This window comes from Pectinophora gossypiella, chromosome 11 (assembly GCF_024362695.1).
Source record: "Pectinophora gossypiella chromosome 11, ilPecGoss1.1, whole genome shotgun sequence".
In the NCBI taxonomy this organism is placed as follows: domain Eukaryota; kingdom Metazoa; phylum Arthropoda; class Insecta; order Lepidoptera; family Gelechiidae; genus Pectinophora; species Pectinophora gossypiella.
The window spans coordinates 2,410,497-2,432,943 of record NC_065414.1 but is presented as its reverse complement, the minus strand read 5'-3'; the positions used below and the strand labels follow the sequence as shown (position 1 = coordinate 2,432,943).

Below are 22,447 nucleotides of genomic sequence, written 5' to 3'. Positions count from 1 at the left end.
ATTAAGTTTAGAAGAATTATTAAGTTGCCATTTTATTACTCGTTTGAGATATCTTTTGCTAATAAGTTGTCTGGGTCAAGATTAACAGTATTCTGTAAAAAGCGAACCTGTCAAATATTTAAACTCAAACCCAAAAATATCTTTACGAATATTCAGTTGGTAACACAGTTACTCTCGTAAAAATATAAACAGCCTATAGTCCCACTGCTAGGCACAGGCCTCCCCTCAATCAGCCGGAAGGGGAGTGGAGCAGACTCCACCACGCTGTTCCACTGAGGATTGGTATATTTTTACATAAGTAAATGTATTTTCCGTCGAACGTCTCATTGGCCAGCTTCCCAGCCTGTATAGCCGAGGAAAAGTAGCTAAGTACAAGAAAAGACTCGGCAAGAATAAAAAAGATAAGCGGTCCCCGTGAGAACGGGATAATTTCTTCCTCCAGTCCAGCAGGTAACTGACTCCCGGAAAACATTTCCAGGCTGATTTAAGACGCAATTACCACAACTTAGGCAATAACCGTAACTTTCTATCAATTAACTTTGACCTTTTTCACGTTTGGCCTTAAACATGTTTCACCTCGCCCATAAACTGAGAACATAATGCTTTATTCACCTGTAGACTTAAAAAAAGTGTTTGTTTCCATTAACAATAGCTGAACAGGATGTTGATCTTCATTTTGTTGCAAAAAGGGGTTTTATTACTTTCTTAATTAAACTACATTTGGGGAAACAAGTAAAATTACAAGTTACTTTTGTTGTGATGGCGTTTATCACTGTATTTATATATGTTATCTATGTGTATCGTTCAGCTGCTTGTCTTCCCGGGCATGTCGTAAAAACCGACAGAGGGATTGCGTCCTCTAACATGATGGACTAATGTTATGGGCGATAGGCTGATCCCTTATCACCATAAGGTTCATCATATCCATCTTAGGACTTCGTATCAACAGTGGCTGCAAGTTGTCTTTGATTACTTGTGGCTCTGCCCACCCCAGTTGGGATTACGGGCGTGAGTTTATGTATGTATGTTATCTATCTGTCTTCGTGGTCTAATGGTTAGAGCGAACTCGCCATCTGGAAGTCCGGGTTCTATTCCCAGTAGGACACATCAAACAAAAAATCACTTTGTGAGACTATCCCTGGCTTGTCAGGACATTATAGGCTAAAATCGCCTGATTGTCCAAAACATGAGATGATTCAGTGTTTCGGAAAACATGTTAAGCAGTCGGTCTTGGCAACCTTGGTTACCTGGTTACCATAATTAAGTATACAGGGTCTTAGTGACATCGTAACGAAAACTTTGAGGGATGGTTCAGACCATAATTCTGAGTTGATATCATGTCGAATTTTTCCACCGTAAAAGTTTGGAACTGAAATTAATAATTTAAAAAACACGATTCATGAATTTACCGACAATAAAATCCATTTGATATGAATTCAGAATCATGGTTTGAATCATCCCCCTCAGTATTTGTTACGATATCATTGACACCTTATCTACTTGTATGTACTTCTCTTCTCGAATTTTGCGACGGAAAATTCCACTTGATATTAACTCAGAATCATGTCTGGTTCATCCCGCTCAGTATTCGTTACGATGTCACTAACACCCTTTATAGTTGTTACATAGGCTATGTCATGGTCCTTTGGTGGCTCAATGATACCCCTGATACAAGATTCAAGATCCACGAAGAACCCTGACAGAAGATCAGAACTCACACGATAGATTTAAATAGATCCCTGGTGACAGGAGAACATCCCATCGCTCGTATAATTTTAAACGAGGAAGATATCTTTATGAAATGGCGCATTTAATTCTGGGGAGGCGTGCGGCGCGCCACTAATTCAATTAGCTGCACGAGTTTGATAAGGGATTAATACCGTCACTTTTCTTTCTCAATACCTATAGGAAAGTGACATATTATGCTCAATACTCAATAACTTTATTGCCACAATATAGATACAGGTGACATTATGATAAGAATCATTATGGACCCTGGAGGGCACAGCAAAATTAGCAGAGAGGAGTACGATGCAAATAAGTAAACTTATCTGAACCCGTTTCATGGTTTCTGACTTAGTATAGCACTCGTTCTTGGTGACAGACACTATCTCGATCGTAATCTCATCAGGCAGCTATAATAAAAAAAAAATATGTATAGAACGGTAACTCTCCGCCCGGACAAATTCGTATCGGAAATTTCACTTGATATCAACTCAAAATCATGGTCTGAATCATCCCTCAAAGTTTTCGTTACGATGTCACTAACACCCTGTATATTTTACAAATTAAAATTTTGCGAATTTAAATCATTTGTGCGAAATCAAAATAGGAGTAAATACTTATTAAATCTGTTTATGATTTTTAATATAACAGACCCAAAACAAATCACGCATAATAAATAGTAGAAGCATTTCTTTCATAACATTGTATTGTGTCCTGAAACAAGCGATGATATTGTTTGTACAACTGAATACATAATCATGTTTCTGTTATATTAGTTGAGACGGGTTGACATTTTACTGAAAATGTTTTCAAGAAAATATAAAAGGCGAAAGGAAGGATCGTTGGAAAGGTTTACTTGTCTACACGACACGGGAACAAACAGAAAGCTAACTCCAGGGCACAATGGAACCTTCTAGAGAAAATGCTCGTATTGATTCTGAATAAAAAGAGTCTGTGAAATAACAAAAGGCGAAGAAAGGTAAGAAAGTAACGGCTCCAACAGTTTAAAGCCAGGAGCCAGAAACACACAAACATAAACACACTACTACCTATCCTAATTGGGATAGTCAAAGGTCATCATCATCATCACCAGCCCATTAACGTCCTCACTGCAGGGGCACGGGCCTTCCCTATGGATGGATAGGGAGATCGGGCCTTAAACCACCACGCGGGCCCAGTGCGGATTGGTGGTTATTAACGACTGCTAATGCAACCGGGACCAACGGCTTAACGTGCCTTCCGAAGCACGGAGGAGCTCGAGATGAAAACTTTTTTTTTGTGGTCACCCATCCTATGACCGGCCTTTTCGAAAGTTGCTTAACTTCAACAATCGCAGACCGAGCGCGTTTACCGCCCGCCACCGAGCTCCTCAAAGGTATGTCCATCGAAAGATGAACTCTAACCCACACCTCACCGAGCCAGAAATACTGGTCCACAAATAGTTGGTAAATTTTACTGCCAGTTCTAGCGCATTTATTTTAATATTCGATTCAGGATAAATATATTAGTACTATGCTTGCTTCAATCCTACAAAATGTAAACCGTGGATAGTTGTAATTGGCTTGCAACATGTTTTTTACCATTAGTAAATCAGGGGGTTAAAATGGTCACATCGAAGCAATTCATCTAAGAAAGCAATATTGCTATTTGACATTTGTTTGCATTGCGCACTTACTTGCACTAATATGCGCGATGTGGCAATTTTAACCCCCCAGATATAGAATAAGCTGTTACTATCTTTTTAAATAAATAAATAAGGTAAGTATCTACTTTACAGTTGTATAAGGTACAGACAAGGTACTAACCGATCGCAGTACCTAGTATTGTATTGATTTTGTGACATAATAAGTTCATAGCGGAATCTATGAACTTATTTTTTAAAATTGCTGGCTTGATAGCTTATATGGGATGTCGACATTGTTCTTGGTAGGGTACTTAGGTAAAGGACAAAAAAATACTTTTAGGGCCCTATCTCACTAGGGCATCGGTAAAATTTATAATATAAATAGTTGTATAAACGTTACTTCACCTATAAGGCTAACATGCGTAACGTGATAAAATTTTGTCACAGTTATTTTATCTATTTTGACGATTGTATGTCGTTATATCGATTGGTGCAAATATGTGAACCCAAATAAGTCATGTTGTTCTGTCAAAATACGAATAAATCACGTGGCACGCATTTTAGGGAAAAAACAAACTTATCGATTTCGACAAAATTTATTGAATTGATCGATAATTTTATAGCTCTGCTACCTATACATTTTGTTGATGGCGCGACGTCGCTGCGCCACCATGGTGTCCTAGTCCAAACAGTACTAGGAATACAATATACCTTTCGCAAAATGACTACCTCCCTCTCTCTCTCTCTTTATTAAAGAGCTACGCTCTTGTCGGTGGACTAATCGCCATTCCTCTCTTCTTCCCGCCAAAACCTTCACCTCCTGATACGACACGACCTGCACCTTCTCTTTTATTTGTTTCATAAACGTTCTCCTAGGTCTACCCCTTCCTCTCTTCCCTTCAAGTTTTTCTTCTATGATGTTTATTATAAATGACTCGTGTCGTATCAGACTACCACCCTATCGGTTGTGAATAAAAAAGTATTAAAATAACAAGAGGGCAAACAAAAGGTAAAGGCGAATTCTTTTAGATGCTATAAACTTTTATTTCGCGGGATACATTCTCCAGGGCACCGATAAAATGTGGAGTGGTCGTCGGGTTGCCTATTTTATTGGTACCGCCTAGGGCTTACTCAGAAAACGTAGATTAATATGGCCTAGAAACTACATAGGTAGAATATAGTAGTAGAATAAACTGCTCGTTATCGAAGTCTTCTATCGTGTGGGTTGTGTGGTGGAATACCAGCCGCATCAACCCTGGCGTCAGGGTTATGATTGAGCTGCCAAAGGCCCCTGACATGGCTCATGTAACGATTACTCACTTACATCAGGGGGCCTACCGGCTAATTCGCCGAACTTCGGCGACTTGAAAACGATTCAGATAAATCGAAGTTCGGCGTTTGGTACCGGGTAATTTCCGATGTTCATTGCAATCTGGATGAAAATCAATCCACAGATAATAATAGACATTTTAGAGGGGTGCATGATTGAACGAATGACTTTTGGTCTTGCGTTCCGTTGAGACATTTGGTAAACATTTAATATTTTATATCATTATGAAATTAAAAAATACAGACTAATTTTGTATGTTATTTTTATTAATTGATAATATTTTTAGTTAATCACTTTGTAAAGTCTTACAAATGTTTAAAACAAAAGGAAAATGCAACGACGGATTTTTCTTTTGCAACTGAAGTAATGAAACGCAAAAAAAAAAAGAAAAATGACGTTATGTTATATCAGCTGACATACTTGAATTCGCGCCGAATGCAACAGTTTTATCTTCTCAGAATTTATACAATAACAACAATAACGAAAGAAATGTAAGTAAATTATTAATCTAGTAGTAGTAAGAAACAAGTCAAGAAAGAATAGTCACATAATGAACCTATTCATTGTTCAACAACTTAAATAGTTTGTTGGAAACTTGTAAATGTATCTTTTTGTTTTTCTAGATCACCGATTTACTACCTACTAGATCTAGAGAGTCGGAGGCTAGACATGGAGGAGCGACTTGTTTCAGCAGTTAACAAGCTGGCTGGCTACAGCTGCTGAAGTTAATAGCAAGGCCGCGGATATGCAAACAGAGTTGCTTCGGCTGCTGCTGGAGGAAGCTAGGTGAAGACCAATATAAGGTAATTTACTCAAACTTATTAAAAATTGTATGGAATTGGAGCAAGTAGGAGAAGTTTATAAGGATCACGACACTTAGTGGTCTGTCCTTACTGCCTACCCTGCCAGGGATGTAGCATAAAGATTGTATGTATGTTATATACCCAAATTTACCTCCTTGATCAGCATATTTTACTCCACACTATAGCAAGAATAAAGGCCAAATATAAATATCCTTATACCTTTGTATGTGCTACTTTATTACATTCCAAAATATTTTCTTTACATTGTATTTCATTCCATTAGAGTCGGCTAGTGTTCCTAAACTTTTAATTCATGAAGGACCACTTTACAAAATTTTTGTCTTGCCGGGATCACCCAAATAAATAAAGTAATAACTAAAGGATTATAACTAGTCTATAAAGACTATTACTAATGTACACTATAGACGTCATAAAAACTTTGTCATATTGTGACTGTTTATATTTCGCATGTATTTTATATGAATATATGAATATATATTTATATGAATATATATATAGTAACCTTGACCAACGCTTTAACGTGCCTTCCAAAACACGGATCATCTTACTTTCGGACAATCAGGTGATCAGCATGTAAAGTCCTAACCAAACTAGGGATCACAAAGTGATTTTTTGTGATATGTCCCCACCGGGATTCGAACCCGCGGCCTCCGGATCGTGAGTCCAACGCTCAACCACTGGACCACGGAGGCCGTAAGTAACTTATTTCAATTGAAAGAAAAATCATGCAAAAACTATATTGATATTGTACCTGCATAAGAAGCAGATATGTTTACTGATATTAGGTTTTTTTGATGTGACTCATTCTGGACTTAACGCTCGTGACTTCGCCCGCGCGGGTTTATTTATACATTTATTGTTACAAAACATTGTTAATGTTTATGTAAACTCTAATTCTATTAAAGTAATTTGGTTGTATATTATAATGTATGTACACCATTAACACATGTTTATGGAACACGATGTTCGTGCGTCACCCAACAGAGTCCACATAATATCAGCGTCGTGGTTCACGCCGCGATTTGTGCTGAGTGAGGCCCTTTTATCTCAGGACGTCCACCACCACCTTATGATCATTTCGACAAACATCCGTCATGCTTTTTTGTAATTGTTTTAGTGGATATTTGATATGACGTTGTGGCTGTTTTGTCTTTTTTCTTAAATCTCCCACTAAGTCCATCCCTGAAAATATTAACAAGCCAGTGCTTGATCGATCTACTTAGTCCTTTCTTAATCCGTTCTGAACAGGAGTTGAACCGTTACGGTACCGATTTGATTATCCAATATGAAATTGGTACCGTAATTTTATAACGGTAGCGTAACTTTAAATCTTATTTTAGACAACAGAGCCCTGGTTCAGAGTTCAGTCGTGTTTAGTTTAAAAGTAGAAAAAATATGCTTTTGTATTTAATTCATATTCAAATTATTTATTTCAGATTAATATCCATAATTATAAGTACATTAAATTATATTCCATTATTAAAATTAAAAACAAATTAAATTATATAAAATGAAATAAAACCAAAATTATCAAAAAACAAAATAAAATTAATAGTATTAATATAAATGAAATAAAATAAAATAAGTACATTGGTGCCCATTTGGGTGCACACAAACTTAACCCAATTTTAGCTGGACAGCTCCTAAATGAGTGCCGTCCTGCACTTACAATAAGTGCAAGAAAGGGATAGAGCTAATTAAAATTTTAGTCCTGTCAAACTAAGTCAAAATTTGTTCGGTGGTTGCTCGAACTGGCACCAATGATACTATTTTCATTGCAAGAATTTAAAATTAGTATTTTCTCATGGCATTCACTTCTTGGCTGAAAATTTGATAAGCGCTTAATTAAATGATAGCAAAAGTTTGTATAAGTAAGTAAATTAATGTACAACAGATAACTAGTTATATTGGATAGTTTCCTTGAAGAGGCTGTAAGGATTACTCCATTGTGTAACGTAGTTGCCAAAGGTTCAATGGCATAAAGGATTAAACTTGGATGATCCATTTATAATTAATGAAGATATGGTCGATGGCACAGGACTTGTGGAGGACGAAGTTACAGATACATATTTATAGTATGTACAGCATTTTATAGTATTACAAAGACTTATCCCAAGCCTTCTTACAGCTTACCACAACAGTCACGGCACCAGAATATTCGTCAAATCAAACACGAGGGTTTTACTTCATGCGTCATTATCAGACCTTGAATACCGACCACCTAGGGTCAGTGTGTTCATCAAGACAAATCATATAAGCCCAAACTCACGGGCATTGTGTCATTTTACTGTAGAGTTACTATGACCACATGGTCATTATCAGACCCTGGATCCTTCAATAATATCTAAGAACCTCATTGGAAATATCACTTAGCTATCAAACAATAGACAGACAGATAAAACTATACCATACAATAAGGAATAATACCGCAACTCTCCGCTCCCTACCAGCGGTTGAGCTAGCTTTACCTCACCCCCCGGTCTTACTTTAGTCTTCAATCGTACTGACGTCATCATAGACGCGCGTGTACGATATACATATTTTAACACCTCTCTGAGTAGTCTGAGTAGGGGGTTAATGACTAAGCTCGCAACGGATATGATTAGGGCGACTGTAGTATATTATTATTCATATGATGTAATATATTAACGATGACTTCTGTATTGTTATATGTGCAAAAAAGGTATAAGTAGACTTGTATCAATTTACACAGTATAAAAGTTAGTGTTTACTGATACATGTAATTTATTTTGATTCTCTACGTTTATTGTTTAGGTTCTAAATATAACTAAATATTAGAAAAGAAACCTTCCATCTTCACTTATGGACACATCTAACTTCTGTTCCATTATTCCTTATAAGTCACGAGCTAGAATATTTTTAAGTATAAACTCGATTTTCTCAAAACATGAATTTTAGACTTGTATTACTTTTCACTGAAGGAGATATATACTTACATTATTCCTGCAGTTGACGTCAGTGGGTCGCTGCAGCGCCTCCCTGACAGCTGCTGGTTCATTCTTGATGACTGCCTCGTGGAGGAGCAGGTCGTTCTGCTGCACGCGGGATCGGGGCTCTGACATCTATGAACAATTCACGTTAAAATGTTACCATAAACCAATTGCCTAATTTCCAACTAGTCAAATCAGTTACTTTTCTACTAAACGTCAAAACACGAAATTACTATATAATTAGTATGAAATAGCACACTGTAACGCCATAGAAAATCGTGATAAAATGTCGGACTTATTATTACGTTTGTCTTGATTACAATTCGTAAATAAGTTAAATAGAAAAAAGAAAATGTTTTTGGTTAGTTTTAGATCTCTCTTTATTTAGTAATCAGAATTTCATAATTGATCTTGAACCTAATACACGACCCCATTGACATAGTCAGAGGTACATTCATCGCAAGATGAGTTAAGTACCCACACCTCACCGAACTTTCTGTTAGACCAACGTTATAGGTGAGCCGTATCATCTATAATGGTCGAGTCAACTGTGCTAGTGAAAACTGCACTTAAGATAAATTAACAACTCATCCAGTACCGGGGTTCGAACCGAAACCCTATAACATAACCACTACATAACATTATATACATAAATAGTCTATAAGTATCCCGCACCTGGGCACAGGCCTCCCCTAAATCAACCGGAGGGGTTTGGAGTAAACTTTACCACGCTGCTCCAATACAGGTTTGAGGCAACAATGGGTTATAATGGGTAATGGATGCCTTGCGAAACACGAAATCATCTTTTTTCGGTCAATCAGGTGATTCAGTCTAGAAAGTCCTAGCCAAACAAAGGGCAGTCTCAGAAAGTGATTTTCGACGGACTCCTCTTCGGGAATCGAACCCAGACCTACATCGTGAATAGTTTCTTTGTGTCAGATTTCAGTAAGGCGTGGTGCTGACTACCAATTTCAGTTGATGAGTTATCGCTAAATGACAGTGAGCGTTTTATTCCACCAAAATATTTCAGTACATTTAATTAAACATAATTATTATCTTTTGAAATTAAATTTACTAGCGCAGCGTAATTTAATGCAGTTCAATTAAAATTGTATGCGGTTGATTAATCAGTTGCGCTTACCTATTATTGTATGGCCTATGGCAAAATGTTTCCCATATTCAACGCTCTTTTGTTTCACGTGTACAATTTAAATTCAAATTCAATTCTAAATGTGTGTTAAACTGCATTCAGCTTTTTGCCTGCGCATGAAATGTGGTCTATTTTCGAGTTTTCCGCAAACATCATGTTTTATTCATACATCAAAGGCCAGGTGGTCCATTTACATAGCGTCTGTGGGAGCATAGAACTAGTGGAGCATAGTGCTCTGGGCACAATGTGCTTGTTGATGTTGCCTTTTGAATTGTTCGTGATCCTATTTCGTCACTTCGTAGTGAAAAATACGTAACCGGGTCCGGTTTTCACTATAAAGTAATGAAATACTTTATAGTGAAAACTACGTAAGAGCTATGATTTTATTCAACAAAACCTCGATTTCTTTCAATTATTAATTTCATTTCAAAATTAACACCACAATTTTTTTCTGGATTGAACGTATTTTCCGAGATTTTTAACAAAACTTGTGAATGTGATTTTTCAAAATGGCGTTTAAGTGTTTTTCATTATAAGGCGACAATTTATTGACCGTTTATTATTTCTATTTTCTATGACTTTACACCTCAGTTTAAGGTCTTTAGGTAGGTTTATTTTTTGGTTATTTTGTCCATAGGACAGGCAAAGGGATCATAGCCCATAATACAGCCAAGTCATGTGTTATATTTATTAATTTATTTTTAGTTATAAAATTCATAGAAGGCCTAAACCAAGTCTGGTCCATAACCCATCGAGACCCGTTTGATAATATTTTTTCTTACTTTTTTATCGTCTTGGGGAAAGGCGTAGGCAAAACCGTGCGGCTACCCTGTTTAATAATTTAGTGAACCTACTACGTAAGACACAATAAAAACACAAGTTTGTGGTTTATTACGAAAAGAAAATAATTAAAAAATAATTCTCATTGAAGGTTACAAAGATATTCAAAATAAGAACAATAAATTATGAAAGTCCAATACAAAAGGGGAATGTTTCATCGATATCAGTTGAGAAGGAGCTTATACAAAGTAAGTGAAGCGTGTTTTGCCTGCTTCCATAGATGAATGACGACTCAAGGAGGCATTATAGGGACCTTGCTCACAGCGCGATCAGATATCGCATGGACATGCGATTGTATAGCCAATTTTTAGGGAATAACATTCAGTGAATATACAAACTTGCTACACAACCTGACAATGACCCTGATTCCTGCAGACACCTCCTAATTTTTATTTTAAGTTATACCCGTCATTTTCTTATCCGCCGAAAAGGAATGGGACGGATGATTGTCAACAAGTTAATTTTAAAACGAATGAATAAGTAACCCGGGCGAATAAAATAGGCATCTCGCCGGTATGTAATTTGTTTGACGTGCTGTCTACTTAACTCTGTCGGGTTATTGGCCGATGTAAAATTTTTAGACGGCTGTTTTAGAATTCTGCTTAAAATTGACGTGTATTCCATAAATTTTATGCCTGTCGATTACCTGTCCCTTACTTTTTCAACGGATAAGAAAATGACAGGTATACCTTTAAATAAAATTAAATGGCATCTGCAGGAATTAGCACCATTATGCTATGTATTTTATTAATAGACAAAAAAAACATAAACCAAGTATTAATATGAATATATCCGTGAAGAATTCAAGTTAACACAATGGCATTAATATATTGTCTATTAATACCAGCAAGCCCATTAGTTAAATCGACACCAATTAGGCGTGCACTCAGCGCGCTAATGGTTTCTGAGGCGTGCAACCAGACACCTCCACTGCATTGCTGCTATCCTGGTACTCTAGTTCCTATTGTTAGGTATGTGAAAGCCTTTGACAAATACATAATGTGATAATAAACGCGGGTAAATCTTTTGGGGTGGGCAGAGTATCGTCAAACGAGAATTCTATAGAAATGTGTGAAAGAAACTAAATATGTAAGCTTTGTGATGAAAATTAGGCTCAATATATATAGTTTTTACCTTTAAACTACGCAATAGTATAAAAAAATAATATGACCTAATATTAAAATTAATATTAGTTCAGAAGAAACTAGCATGGAGAATGCTACACCGACAAGAGCGTGGCTCTTAAATTAATGATAATCTAAATGATAAGATCTTTATAATTTTATCCGACTATCTTATTTCTATAATACAGCAAACTAATTTCCATTCTCAGGAAAAATGGGAAGAAAAGATTGAAATGAAAGTCGTAGTTTTAATATCTGGAGTAGCTACTCGACACTAGTCATTTCTTATGAATTCTTGTCCCGTCTCGAAGTAAAAACTCATCTCACTCTATTGTTTGTGAAGTAATTGTTCTTGTTCATTGTTCTAAGCTTTTGAAGCCCTATAATACCCTGGTAGGATGCAAATGAAGTACTGGTTTAACCAGAACAACAGATTGTATGTACTTAATCCCTAGATACGAGTGTCATTATATCAAACGAGTTTATAACGAAATTGCTTTCTGAGCCACTTCTGTGCTTATGATCTCCTGGTACGAGGGGAGGTCAAAAAGTTCGCGGAATGGAGGGGTTGGAGGGGGTTGGTTTGCTCGTATAGGTAGCCGCTAGTTGCACACCTCATTAACAGTATATGTACCAAGTTTGAAGCAAAACGGGTCATTAACGTTTGAACTATCGACCAGCAAACAAGTGAATCGGGAAGAACTCAGCGAATGTGGAGAAAATTGAACACCGCGCCGTCATTAAGTTCCTCACCAAGCAAGGAAAATCCGCTCAGACGATTTTTCAAGAGCTGTTAGCAGTTTACGCGGACTCTGCCCCTGGTAAAACCATGGTTTACAAGTGGCATAGTCTTTTCAAGCAAGGAAGAGAGTCGATTGAAGATGACCCCCGCTCCGGACGGCCCATTGAGGCCACCACACCGGAAATCATCGAAAAAGTAGAGAAACTTGTATTAGAAGATACCCGCTTGAAGAAGAAGCAGCTTGCAGCAATGGTCGGTGTATCCGAAACAAGTATTTTAAATATCCTACATCAACATCTTGGGATGACTAAGGTCAGCGCAAGATGGGTTCCAAGAATGCTCACGCCACTTCAAAAAAGCGAGCGTGTCGAGTGTTCTCGCCAGTTTTTAGAGCTCTGTGGAGAGAATAAGGAAGAAGTTATGGCCCGGATTGTTACTGGAGATAAAACCTGGGTTCACCACTATGAACCTGAGTCGAAGCAAGAGTCGATGCAGTGGCATAAAAAAGGCACACCTCCTCCAAAGAAGTTTAAGGTGTCACAATCGGCCGGAAAGATCATGGCCACTATTTTTTGGGATACAGAAGGTATTTTGCTGATTGATTATAAAGATCGTGGTGTGACTATAACGGGACATTACTACGCTTCTTTACTGGATAGATTGAAAGAGGCTATCAAGGAAAAAAGAAGAGGAAAGCTGTCAAGAGGTGTGCTCCTTTTGCACGACAACGCACCCGTCCACACGTGCCATGTTGCGACGGCTGCCATTCACCGATGCGGGTTCGAAAAATTAAACCACCCGCCTTACAGTCCAGACTTGGCCCCCAGCGATTATTATTTGTTCCCAAAAATGAAAAAGGAACTGCGTGGACGAAAATTTGGCGATGATGAAGAAGTCAAGTCTGCAATTTCGGCCTATTTTGACAGCAAAGAGAAATCTTTTTTTTATGATGGAATAAACAAATTATTTAATAGATCCGGAAAATGTGTTAAGGTTAAGGGAGAATATATTGAAAAGGAAAAATAGTTTCGTGTTTAATTTCGACCCCCTTCCCCCTCATTCCGCGAACTTTTTGACCTCCCCTCGTAAATGATATACAAAGCTACTAGTGGAACACGTTGTTTTCATAATGCTAACACAAATAAGAAGACAATTTGTAGTAACTTTGATACGAATTCCCTAGATACATATAAACATTATGCGTGTAACTGCTGGGCAGCGGCCTCTCCTAATGGAGGGGGTATGGAGTATACTCCACTACGGGTTGGTAGACTTAAGACAGATATGTGACGGAACTTTGTCCTATGCTTATCTTCTCGGTATCTAGACTATTATTTACCTAAATCCCTCTTCTTAAGTAAGTTTCCAATTATTATGACCTCTGAGCAACTTCAAACAGTGGAGAGTACTTCAAACATTGAAGAGTACTTCAAACATTGAATAGTAGATCACAACTGAAAGCGGAAAGCACAACATTTCCGCTTAGCGAAGTTCCCAACTAATTATACTCATTTAGCAGGTACCTAAGTACATTCTTATCGAAGTTGTATGCTCTGTGGTAAGTATTTCGTATGCCTGATAGTTATAAAGTTTGACACTTCAATACACAAAGAAAATTATAGACAGAAATTAATATAGATGTGAAAGACAAAAAATATGCTTATTTCTAAAGTAATTTCATCAGGAAATCTCGCCAAACAATTTGTATTGAAATGGCTTTGTTGCCGTACTTTGTGATATTAATTGTTTATGTGACTGTCGCTGGCGGCGTCGCCACGGCTTCTCGGTGAATTATAGTCCTGATAGTGACGTAATGATCGATTTATCTTTAATTAAACCACTACCACCATAAATCAGGTCAAAAAATGGTGCTGAAGTTGGTTCATCATCACCAGCCCATTAACGTCCCCACTGCTGGGGCACGGGCCTTCCCTATGGATGGATAGGGAGATCGGGCCTTAAACCACCACGCGGGCCCAGTGCGGATTGGTGGTTATTAACGACTGCTAATGCAGCCGGGACCAACGGCTTAACGTTCCTTCCGAAGCACGGAGGAGTTCGAGATGAAAACTTTTTCGCGAAAAAAAAAAGCGAAAGTCGCTTAACTTCAACAATCGCAGACCGAGCGCGTTTACCGCTGCGCCACCGAGCTCCTCTTTACCGCTGCGCCACCGAGCTCCTCTGGTTGTCTGTTGAAGTTGGTTATGACAGACAAAAATTGATTTTATTAGTTTGCAATTGACAAAATAGTGCCATCTGTTCGGCTCTTGGTGTGTGTGGACTGTAGGTGTAGTAGATGGTGAGAGGTCGAGGGTTCTACTTCCAATTGCAGCAAAACACCAGATTGTTACTTGTCACTATTTAATTAAATTGTTATTAAAATACACTTTCGCGGGAGGCGTCAGCCATTCGATTCTCTACAACATTGCCATGCCAAAAAAATATTATTATTTTATACTTGTGTTGCCAGCAACATCATCTTTCTCTTAAACCCGCCCTGTCTAATTAAATTAAAAAATTTTTTTATTTAAGCTCGAAGAGCTTTATAATGTTTGCTAACAAAATGGAAAAGTAATGGAGGAGTATCTATTTTCTTTTGTTGTTCCGTTTTTGTTCTCATTTCTTCCCTTTTTATTTATAAAGGTTCTTTAATACTCTAAGTGAGTTAGAAACCATACAGGCGTGTGGAGGCGTCGTCGGATCGTAAAGAGTAGGTAACATAGTTATTTTACGATTTTATTAGAAATAGATGTTGTTCGAATCCTCACATAAAATAATGTGGCAACACTAGTTTTAAGTTTTTAATTCGACCGCAAGATGGCGATTCTAACACTCTGTCTACGAATAAATAATAAGTCGTAGCACTCTCTACTTCAACTCTTTGCTTACTCATTCAACATGTAAGTAACTATAATATTATTAAATACAGTCCAAACTTTGATGTGCTTTTAAATTAACTCCAGCTCCGCACAGATGCAAAGGGTAATGAACCGGGTGAAAGCCCTCAGCGCTTCCTATTTGTCCGGCTAAGTATTAAAGTTGGTAAAAAAATAAAGGTAATAGAATAAACAATAAAAAAAACCTACTTAACTAAACATTTTAGCTGTAGCAGGGATTCCTGCCAGCCCCTGATCAAACAGCCCCTCCTCGCCTCACCCGGCGCAAAGGTCCCCCATGACACTCACCGCGTTGCCACGTTGAATGGCGATGGACAGCCTCTGCATCAAGTAGGACTCGGAGCGAGCATCACATCCCCTCCCTCGTAACCGACGCCCAATCCTTGACAAAGTTAAAGGTGTCCGATCCCCAACATCTCGTGGTCTCGAAGGCCAAAGGAACATAGTGGTATTTGGGTAAATTAAACACATTATGACCGCTACAGTTTTTGTTAACCGGCAATGTTATCAGTATACGTGATAGTCCTCGAAACGAATTTTTTTTACATAACGCGGATGAGACGTTCCTTATGTAAAAAATGACGATTCGAAGTGTAACTAGTTACCTACTGAATAAAGATATTTTTGAATTTTAATAGTTTTCACTAATAAAACGACGATATAAAGTAGAGGTAAGTACTTACTTTGTTTTTAGGATATGTCTGACTATACTTCAGACCATGATTCTGAGTTAATATCAAATGGAATTTTTCGTCGCAAATTGCGAATGTTTTTGTGTCGTTTTGAATTAAGTATTTTCATTTCTATACTTTTCCACTTGATATCAACTCAAAATCATGGCCTGAACTATCAAGTTTTCGTTACGATGTCACTAACACCCTGTATAATCATGTATGTTATGGGCGATAGGCTGATCCCTTATCACCATAAGGTTCATCATATCCATCTTTGGACTTCGTATCAACAGTGGCTGCAAGTTGTCTTTGATTACTTGTGGCTCTGCCCACCCCATTAGGGATTACGGGCGTGAGTTTATGTATGTATGTATGTATGTATAATCATAGTAGTCTAGACATGCCCTGTATTTCTTAGCTCTAGGTATTGTTCTAATTATAGGTGAGAGGACCTACACGTGTGAAGAAGATACGTTTATGATTGATAGTGATCCTATAATTTATTATATCCTTTGTGTATCCACTAGCATGTTTCCGAATATACCTAAACCCGAAATTAATAGATCTTAATTGTATAGGAATGAATCATGACTAATTTAAGAGCCACGCTCTTGTCGGTGTTGCATCTTCCATGGTACTTTTTAGAGAAAAATAGAGCAGTGGTTTCCTTTTTTCTTTTTTTTTGACGTGACGTGACGTTCAGCTGCTTGTCTTCCCGGGCATGTCGTAAAAACCGACAGAGGGATTGCGTCCTCTAACATGATGGACTAATGTTATGGGCGATAGGCTGATCCCTTATCACCATAAGGTTCATCATATCCATCTTAGGACTTCGTATCAACAGTGGCTGCAAGTTGTCTTTGATTGCTTGTGGCTCTGCCCACCCCATTAGGGATTACGGGCGTGAGTTTATGTATGTATGTATGTATGTTTGACGTGAATTATTGTAGATTTGCCACAGATGGCATTAACTACTTGGCCGGACAAATGGGGAGCGTTGAAGGCTGTGACCCGGTAAAGAAGCAGTGGTTTCCCTCTTGCCTTCCGCCCCGCAGTACTCTGTCGCGAGTGAGACGGCGCCCAGAGTAGTATAATTTAAAAGCCGTACTGATAATTATTGCTGCCCTCTGTCAGTTGCCAGGTTACACTCCCTGTGACACGCTTCTAGGAATGAATACATATTTATATCGCAAAAGTACGTAAAAGTATAGAATTGAAAATAATAAAAAAAAAAACAACAATAATTTTGTGACGACAAAATTCTACTATCCCCTTTAGTATTCGTTACGATGTCACTAACGCCCTGTATACAAATTTAAATGACGTGCTCATATGCCCGCAATGTGTGCGGATCTTTCCCAACAAGATTGGCTATATAAGCCACATGCGAGAGCATCATCACAGGATCGCATAAATCAATCATACGTAGATAAATTTAGAGATATAGAAAATACAGTAGCAATAAATGTCTTCTTTTTAAACAGCCATGTAAAAAAAATCCAACAAAACATTTTATTGTAAAATGATGCCAAGACGAGATCAAATAGATCGCAATGTCAAAAAGTTATCACATTTTATTTTCAGGCTTCTAAGACCTCTGAAAGTACCTTATAATTATGATGATTATTAGTGAGTCAGTCAGTGAGTGTCAAAATCGGGGTCTTTTACATGTCAATAAAATCTAAAGTACAATAACTATATATTTGAAACTTTATATATTTAAAAATAAAAATAAAATAAAAATCATTTATTTCGGGTGTTTTCCCATAGCAATTGTAGGTAACAAAAGTCTAATATCTATGTTAGTAAAAAAATAAAATTAATTAATCAATTAAATAATTATATAATTTAGTGTCTTTGGCAAGTTGGACGCGGGTCCAGTGCTGCATAATAGCACTGTCCACGTCCAGCCTTGCCGCGACAGTCTGCAGGAGGCTGTTGGAGCTGCTCCTCACCCGATGGATCAGGGATGCGATGCGCTTTCTAATTATAGCTGAAAAGCTATCGACTCCAGCTTCTGCTAGCATCCTAGATGCACTGCAGTGACGGCGCAGCCCCATCAGCGCCCTGAAGGCGTTATTATAATGGGTGCGCATGGCCCTGTACGCTGTTTGGGTGTAATTCACCCACAGGCCGCTGCTGACAATATATCCTATAGACGGCCTCCGTGGTCCAGTGGTTGAGCTTTGTGCTCACGATCCGGAGGTCCCGGGTTCGAATCCCGGTGGGGACAAATCACAAAAATCACTTTGTGATCCCTAGTTTGGTTAGGACATTACAGGCTGATCACCTGATTGTCCATAAATAAGATGATCCGTGCTTCCGAAGGCACGTTAAGCTGTTGGTCCCGGTTACTACTTATTGATGTATTACACGAGTCATGTCAGGTGCCTATGGCGGCTCCCACACGATAGAAGAGCAGAATATATCCTTAAAAAATTGTGTAAAAAATCGACGAAACGTTTCGATAAAATGCAGGACAGATAGGAAGAGCCTTTCACTTGCGCTTCGCTTTGCTCGTCTTGGCGGAGGCACTCCCGGGCCCCCATATTAATAACCGATATATTTGTTTCCCAGGCCACTCTAAAAATTGCTTGAATCTTTTTCATTTTCTTTTCCACAGTATCCAAGTATGATAAATTGCTTTAATATAGCAAAGTCTACGCGACTGGCTTGGCAATAAATTCAGGCTTTGTGTCGAGACGACCGTAACACATGTTACGGGGAATATGAATAGGGGTAAAAATCTGTAGGAAATTAATCATAACATAAACATAACATAAGCTCAGGACTACATCCCGATTGGGGTAGTCAGAGGTACATCCATCGCAAGATGAACTAATTAGCCACACCTCACCGAGTTTTTTGTTAGAACAACGTGATCTTGAGTCAGCCTGCAATGTCCTTACTAAACTAGGGATCACAAAATGATATACCACACCGGGATTCGAACCCGGTACCTCCGGATCGTGAGCAGAACACTCAACCACTGGACCACGGAGGCCGTAATGTAGATTTGCATGGCATTTAACTACTTGGCCTGACAAAATGAAGAGCGCTGAGGTCTCTCACCCGGTACAAAATTTAAGCCAATAGGCTTATAATACAGCCTCCGTGGTCTAGTGGTTAGAGAGTTAGGCTCGCGATCTGGAGGTCCGGGTTCGATTCTCGATGGGGACATGGTCGAAATCACTTTGTGAGACTGTCCTTTCTTTGGTAAGGACTTTTCAGGCTTGAATCACCTGATTGTCTGAAAAGTAAAATGATTCCGTGCTTCGGAAGGCACGTTAATCTGTTGGTCCCGGCTAACCCGCAGTGGAGCAGCGTGGTGGAGTATGCTCCATATCCCCTACGGTTGATTGAGGGGAGGCCTGTACCCAGCAGTGGGACGTATATAGGCTGTTTATATAGGCTTATAATATAATATACAAGCGCTGAATGAGGAATCGAATCGTTCACCATGCTGGCGGGGTTAGTATCGGGGTCCTGATGTAGACACATACGCCCGATCAGAAGAAAAGTTGCATTATTTTTATGCTTGAACTTTGAACTGAGTCGACTAGTTGGCCAATTGGCCCAATGGGATTTCTTTTCTCTTTTAAACGGGGGGTGTTAGATTAGTATGGCGAATGAACAAAAGCTCACGGGATCCATTCATATTCATTTATTGCATGTCACAAGGTACACCCGAAAAAATCATAGAACAAGTTGCTTCTCGATGTTAAAAAAGTTATTCGTCAACCTATCCAAAAGATTTAGTACAGGTCAGTGGGTTATGCTTTCACTTATCCTGTCGTCCTGGTACTAGATAACGGGCTTCGGGTCAATGCGGTCATTGTCGCCTAATGCCTCTCCATTATGTCTCTGCTCTCCTGGTACTTTTGTATAACGAACTGAGAAAAAAACATTTTCTCTTGTTATTTTGGCCAAATAGAACAGCCGAGGCAAATCAGACAAATGTCGTGAGTACTATTGTTTGAGTTTTATGAAAACATTTTGAGATTTCTTCAAAAGTGGAAAAGTTCATAAATAATTCATAAACCATTCAGAAAAGACTTTACAAATGTTTTGCTAAAGTTATGAATGTCATTTTACATTACTTCGTCATTAGTTCACGACCGCGTGAATGAATAAATACTTAAGTTATTTTCTGTTTTAGGCTTTAGACGGATAAAACCGACCCAATTTCGCGATTGTAACAAAATTAGATTATTTGGGTTAATTGAGTTATTACTTACCTTTATCTAGATGTATATATACGTGTTAATGAGTGTCTCTCGGCGCATCACGTAACATGTCAAATTAATGCTGGTGTGTTTTCATGACTTATTTTCTTTTCTGATATTATATTCTTTAAATTTTAAACATTTTTGTCTGAATATAGCAATATTCATTTTCAGCACCCTCACTTTTGGCTTGTAGCTATGTTTTGTATACAACTTTTGGATGGGAGCTGGTGTCTTTAGCTCAGTTTTAATTTTTTTGGGGATACCATTTGACTTATAATAATTATGTCACAGCCTGTAACTACATACTTGTAAATGTGAACGAATATTGTCATATATGTAAGGTTATTCAATTCAAATTCAAAAATATCTTTATTCAGTAGGTAACATAGTTACACTTTGAATCGTCAATTTTTACATAACGAACGTCTCATCCGCCTAAAACTACTGCAGCTTCTCACAACCTGTATAGCCGGGGAAAAGAAGCTGCAAGAAAAACCTCGGCACAGGGCCCTAGACGTTCTTTAAAAAAATAAAAATATAGTATATAGTTATATAGTACAAACAAAGATATTATTATATTATTACTATTATGAGTGCCTTAATTCATAAATTCAATTAATTTCTCTACTTCCGTTCAAAATGGGATCGTATCTGTGCGGTACGAGTATTGATATACGATATGTCAGAAACTTTATCTTCTCCCTAGTGCTATCCCGTTTTCACAGGGTCCGCTTACCTAAACTGAAGATTTGACAGCAACTGCTTGTCTGACCTTCCAACCCGAAAAAAAAACATGTCAAATACTCCGAAAACACATTTTTTTCGTTATCTGGGTTTCCTTGCGATGTTTTCCTTCGTCGATGAGCACGTAATAAGTAAATATAAATAGTGATCCAAAAATAAATTGGAAAATAATTAGATTTGAACCTACGACCTCACAATGAGAGTTAAGCGCTATTCCAACTGAGCTACCGCGGCTCTGAGATGTCACTGGAAAGGCACTATTTCGAGAAAAGGCCGTTTAATATATTTTTCATATCGTTTTACCCATTTATCCAATTTAGATAAAACTTAAAACTGCCTAATGTGGTGACAAAACGCGAGGACACAGTGAGTGCGGTTTGTCGTAGTGAGTTTGGTGCGAGTTCAGATGGTTCCGAACATTCCGACATCAAATGTAGAAACAAGCGGCAAAGAAAGAGGGTAGACAGATATGTTTGTCGTTAGAAAATTATGGATCTACCTACTCCACTCTAATTTCATCAGTCGTCCTGTGATCATGGCACTTGCAACAGTGTCGAAATATCAGGAGTCTCATATTTCATATTCATGATTAACGCGGTAAGAACCCGGTATTATGTTTTAATTATGATAATAACCGCGTAAACCTCAAATAATACATTTTCATTTCTGTATCTAGCGTGGACTGTTATTTTAGGATATTGCCTAATCAGTGATGATAATATTATGTTACATGACTACGCATTTGATTGAACGCCACAAATATCATAGGCGCCTGAATTAATTATTTTGGTTTTTTTTAGGGTTTTTGTTTTTTATAGGCTTATAGATGCTGATTCCAGGGGGGTTAAAAGGCCGCATCGCAGCAATTCATCTAAAGAAGCAATATTGCATTTTGACATTTGCGCATATGAAAGCAAAATTTCAATTACTAATATTGCTTTTCTAAATGAATTGCTTCGATGTGGCCTTTTTAACCCCCCAGTACACACCATCGTTATACCTGTCATTTTCTTATCCGCTGAAAAGAAAAGGTACGGATATTCACATGTCAAATAAATAATAAATAATAATGTCAATTTTAGCCAGACATTCAAGAAATCCTGCCAAAATGTTATATTGGCCAATAACCCGATAGAGTTAAGTTGTCAGCACACGTCTAACTGGTTGCATATAAGCGAGATACCTATTTTATTCGCCAGGGTTTTTAATTCATTTACTTTAAAATTCAACAGTTGTCAATCATCTGTCTCTTTCCTTTCGTGGATAAGAAAATGACGATAACTTAAAATAAATGCATAATACTGGTATAATTAATACAATTAACAAAATGCTGATAAAAACAAACATACGTTAAATATAATTTTAGTAATTATTATGATAGAATAATTACTACGTGAATGACTATCGTATCGGTTTCCAAACAATAGTTTTATCAGGCTATCTATAATGATTTGATAATTGTTCATGTATATTCGAATTATCTACGTATTTGTTAAAATGATGATATTTTTGTGTAGGAAAGTGAGTAGAAAGTAAGAGAGAATAGTATGAAAGGATAATGAATGAGGATTTGGTTGTTTATAGTATGAATGT

General features: G+C 37.8%; 1 protein-coding gene across 1 annotated transcript in view; it reads right to left on the bottom strand.

The window, feature by feature from the left end:
* Nucleotides 1-22,447, bottom strand: part of LOC126370701 (ankyrin repeat domain-containing protein 29-like) — an 80,961-nt gene that overhangs the window by 49,768 nt on the left and 8,746 nt on the right. Inside the window, exon 2 of the mRNA XM_050015712.1 lies at nucleotides 8,461-8,586. Within this exon, the coding sequence (XP_049871669.1) occupies nucleotides 8,461-8,586 (126 nt within the window). The remainder of the gene's footprint in view (nucleotides 1-8,460; nucleotides 8,587-22,447) is intronic.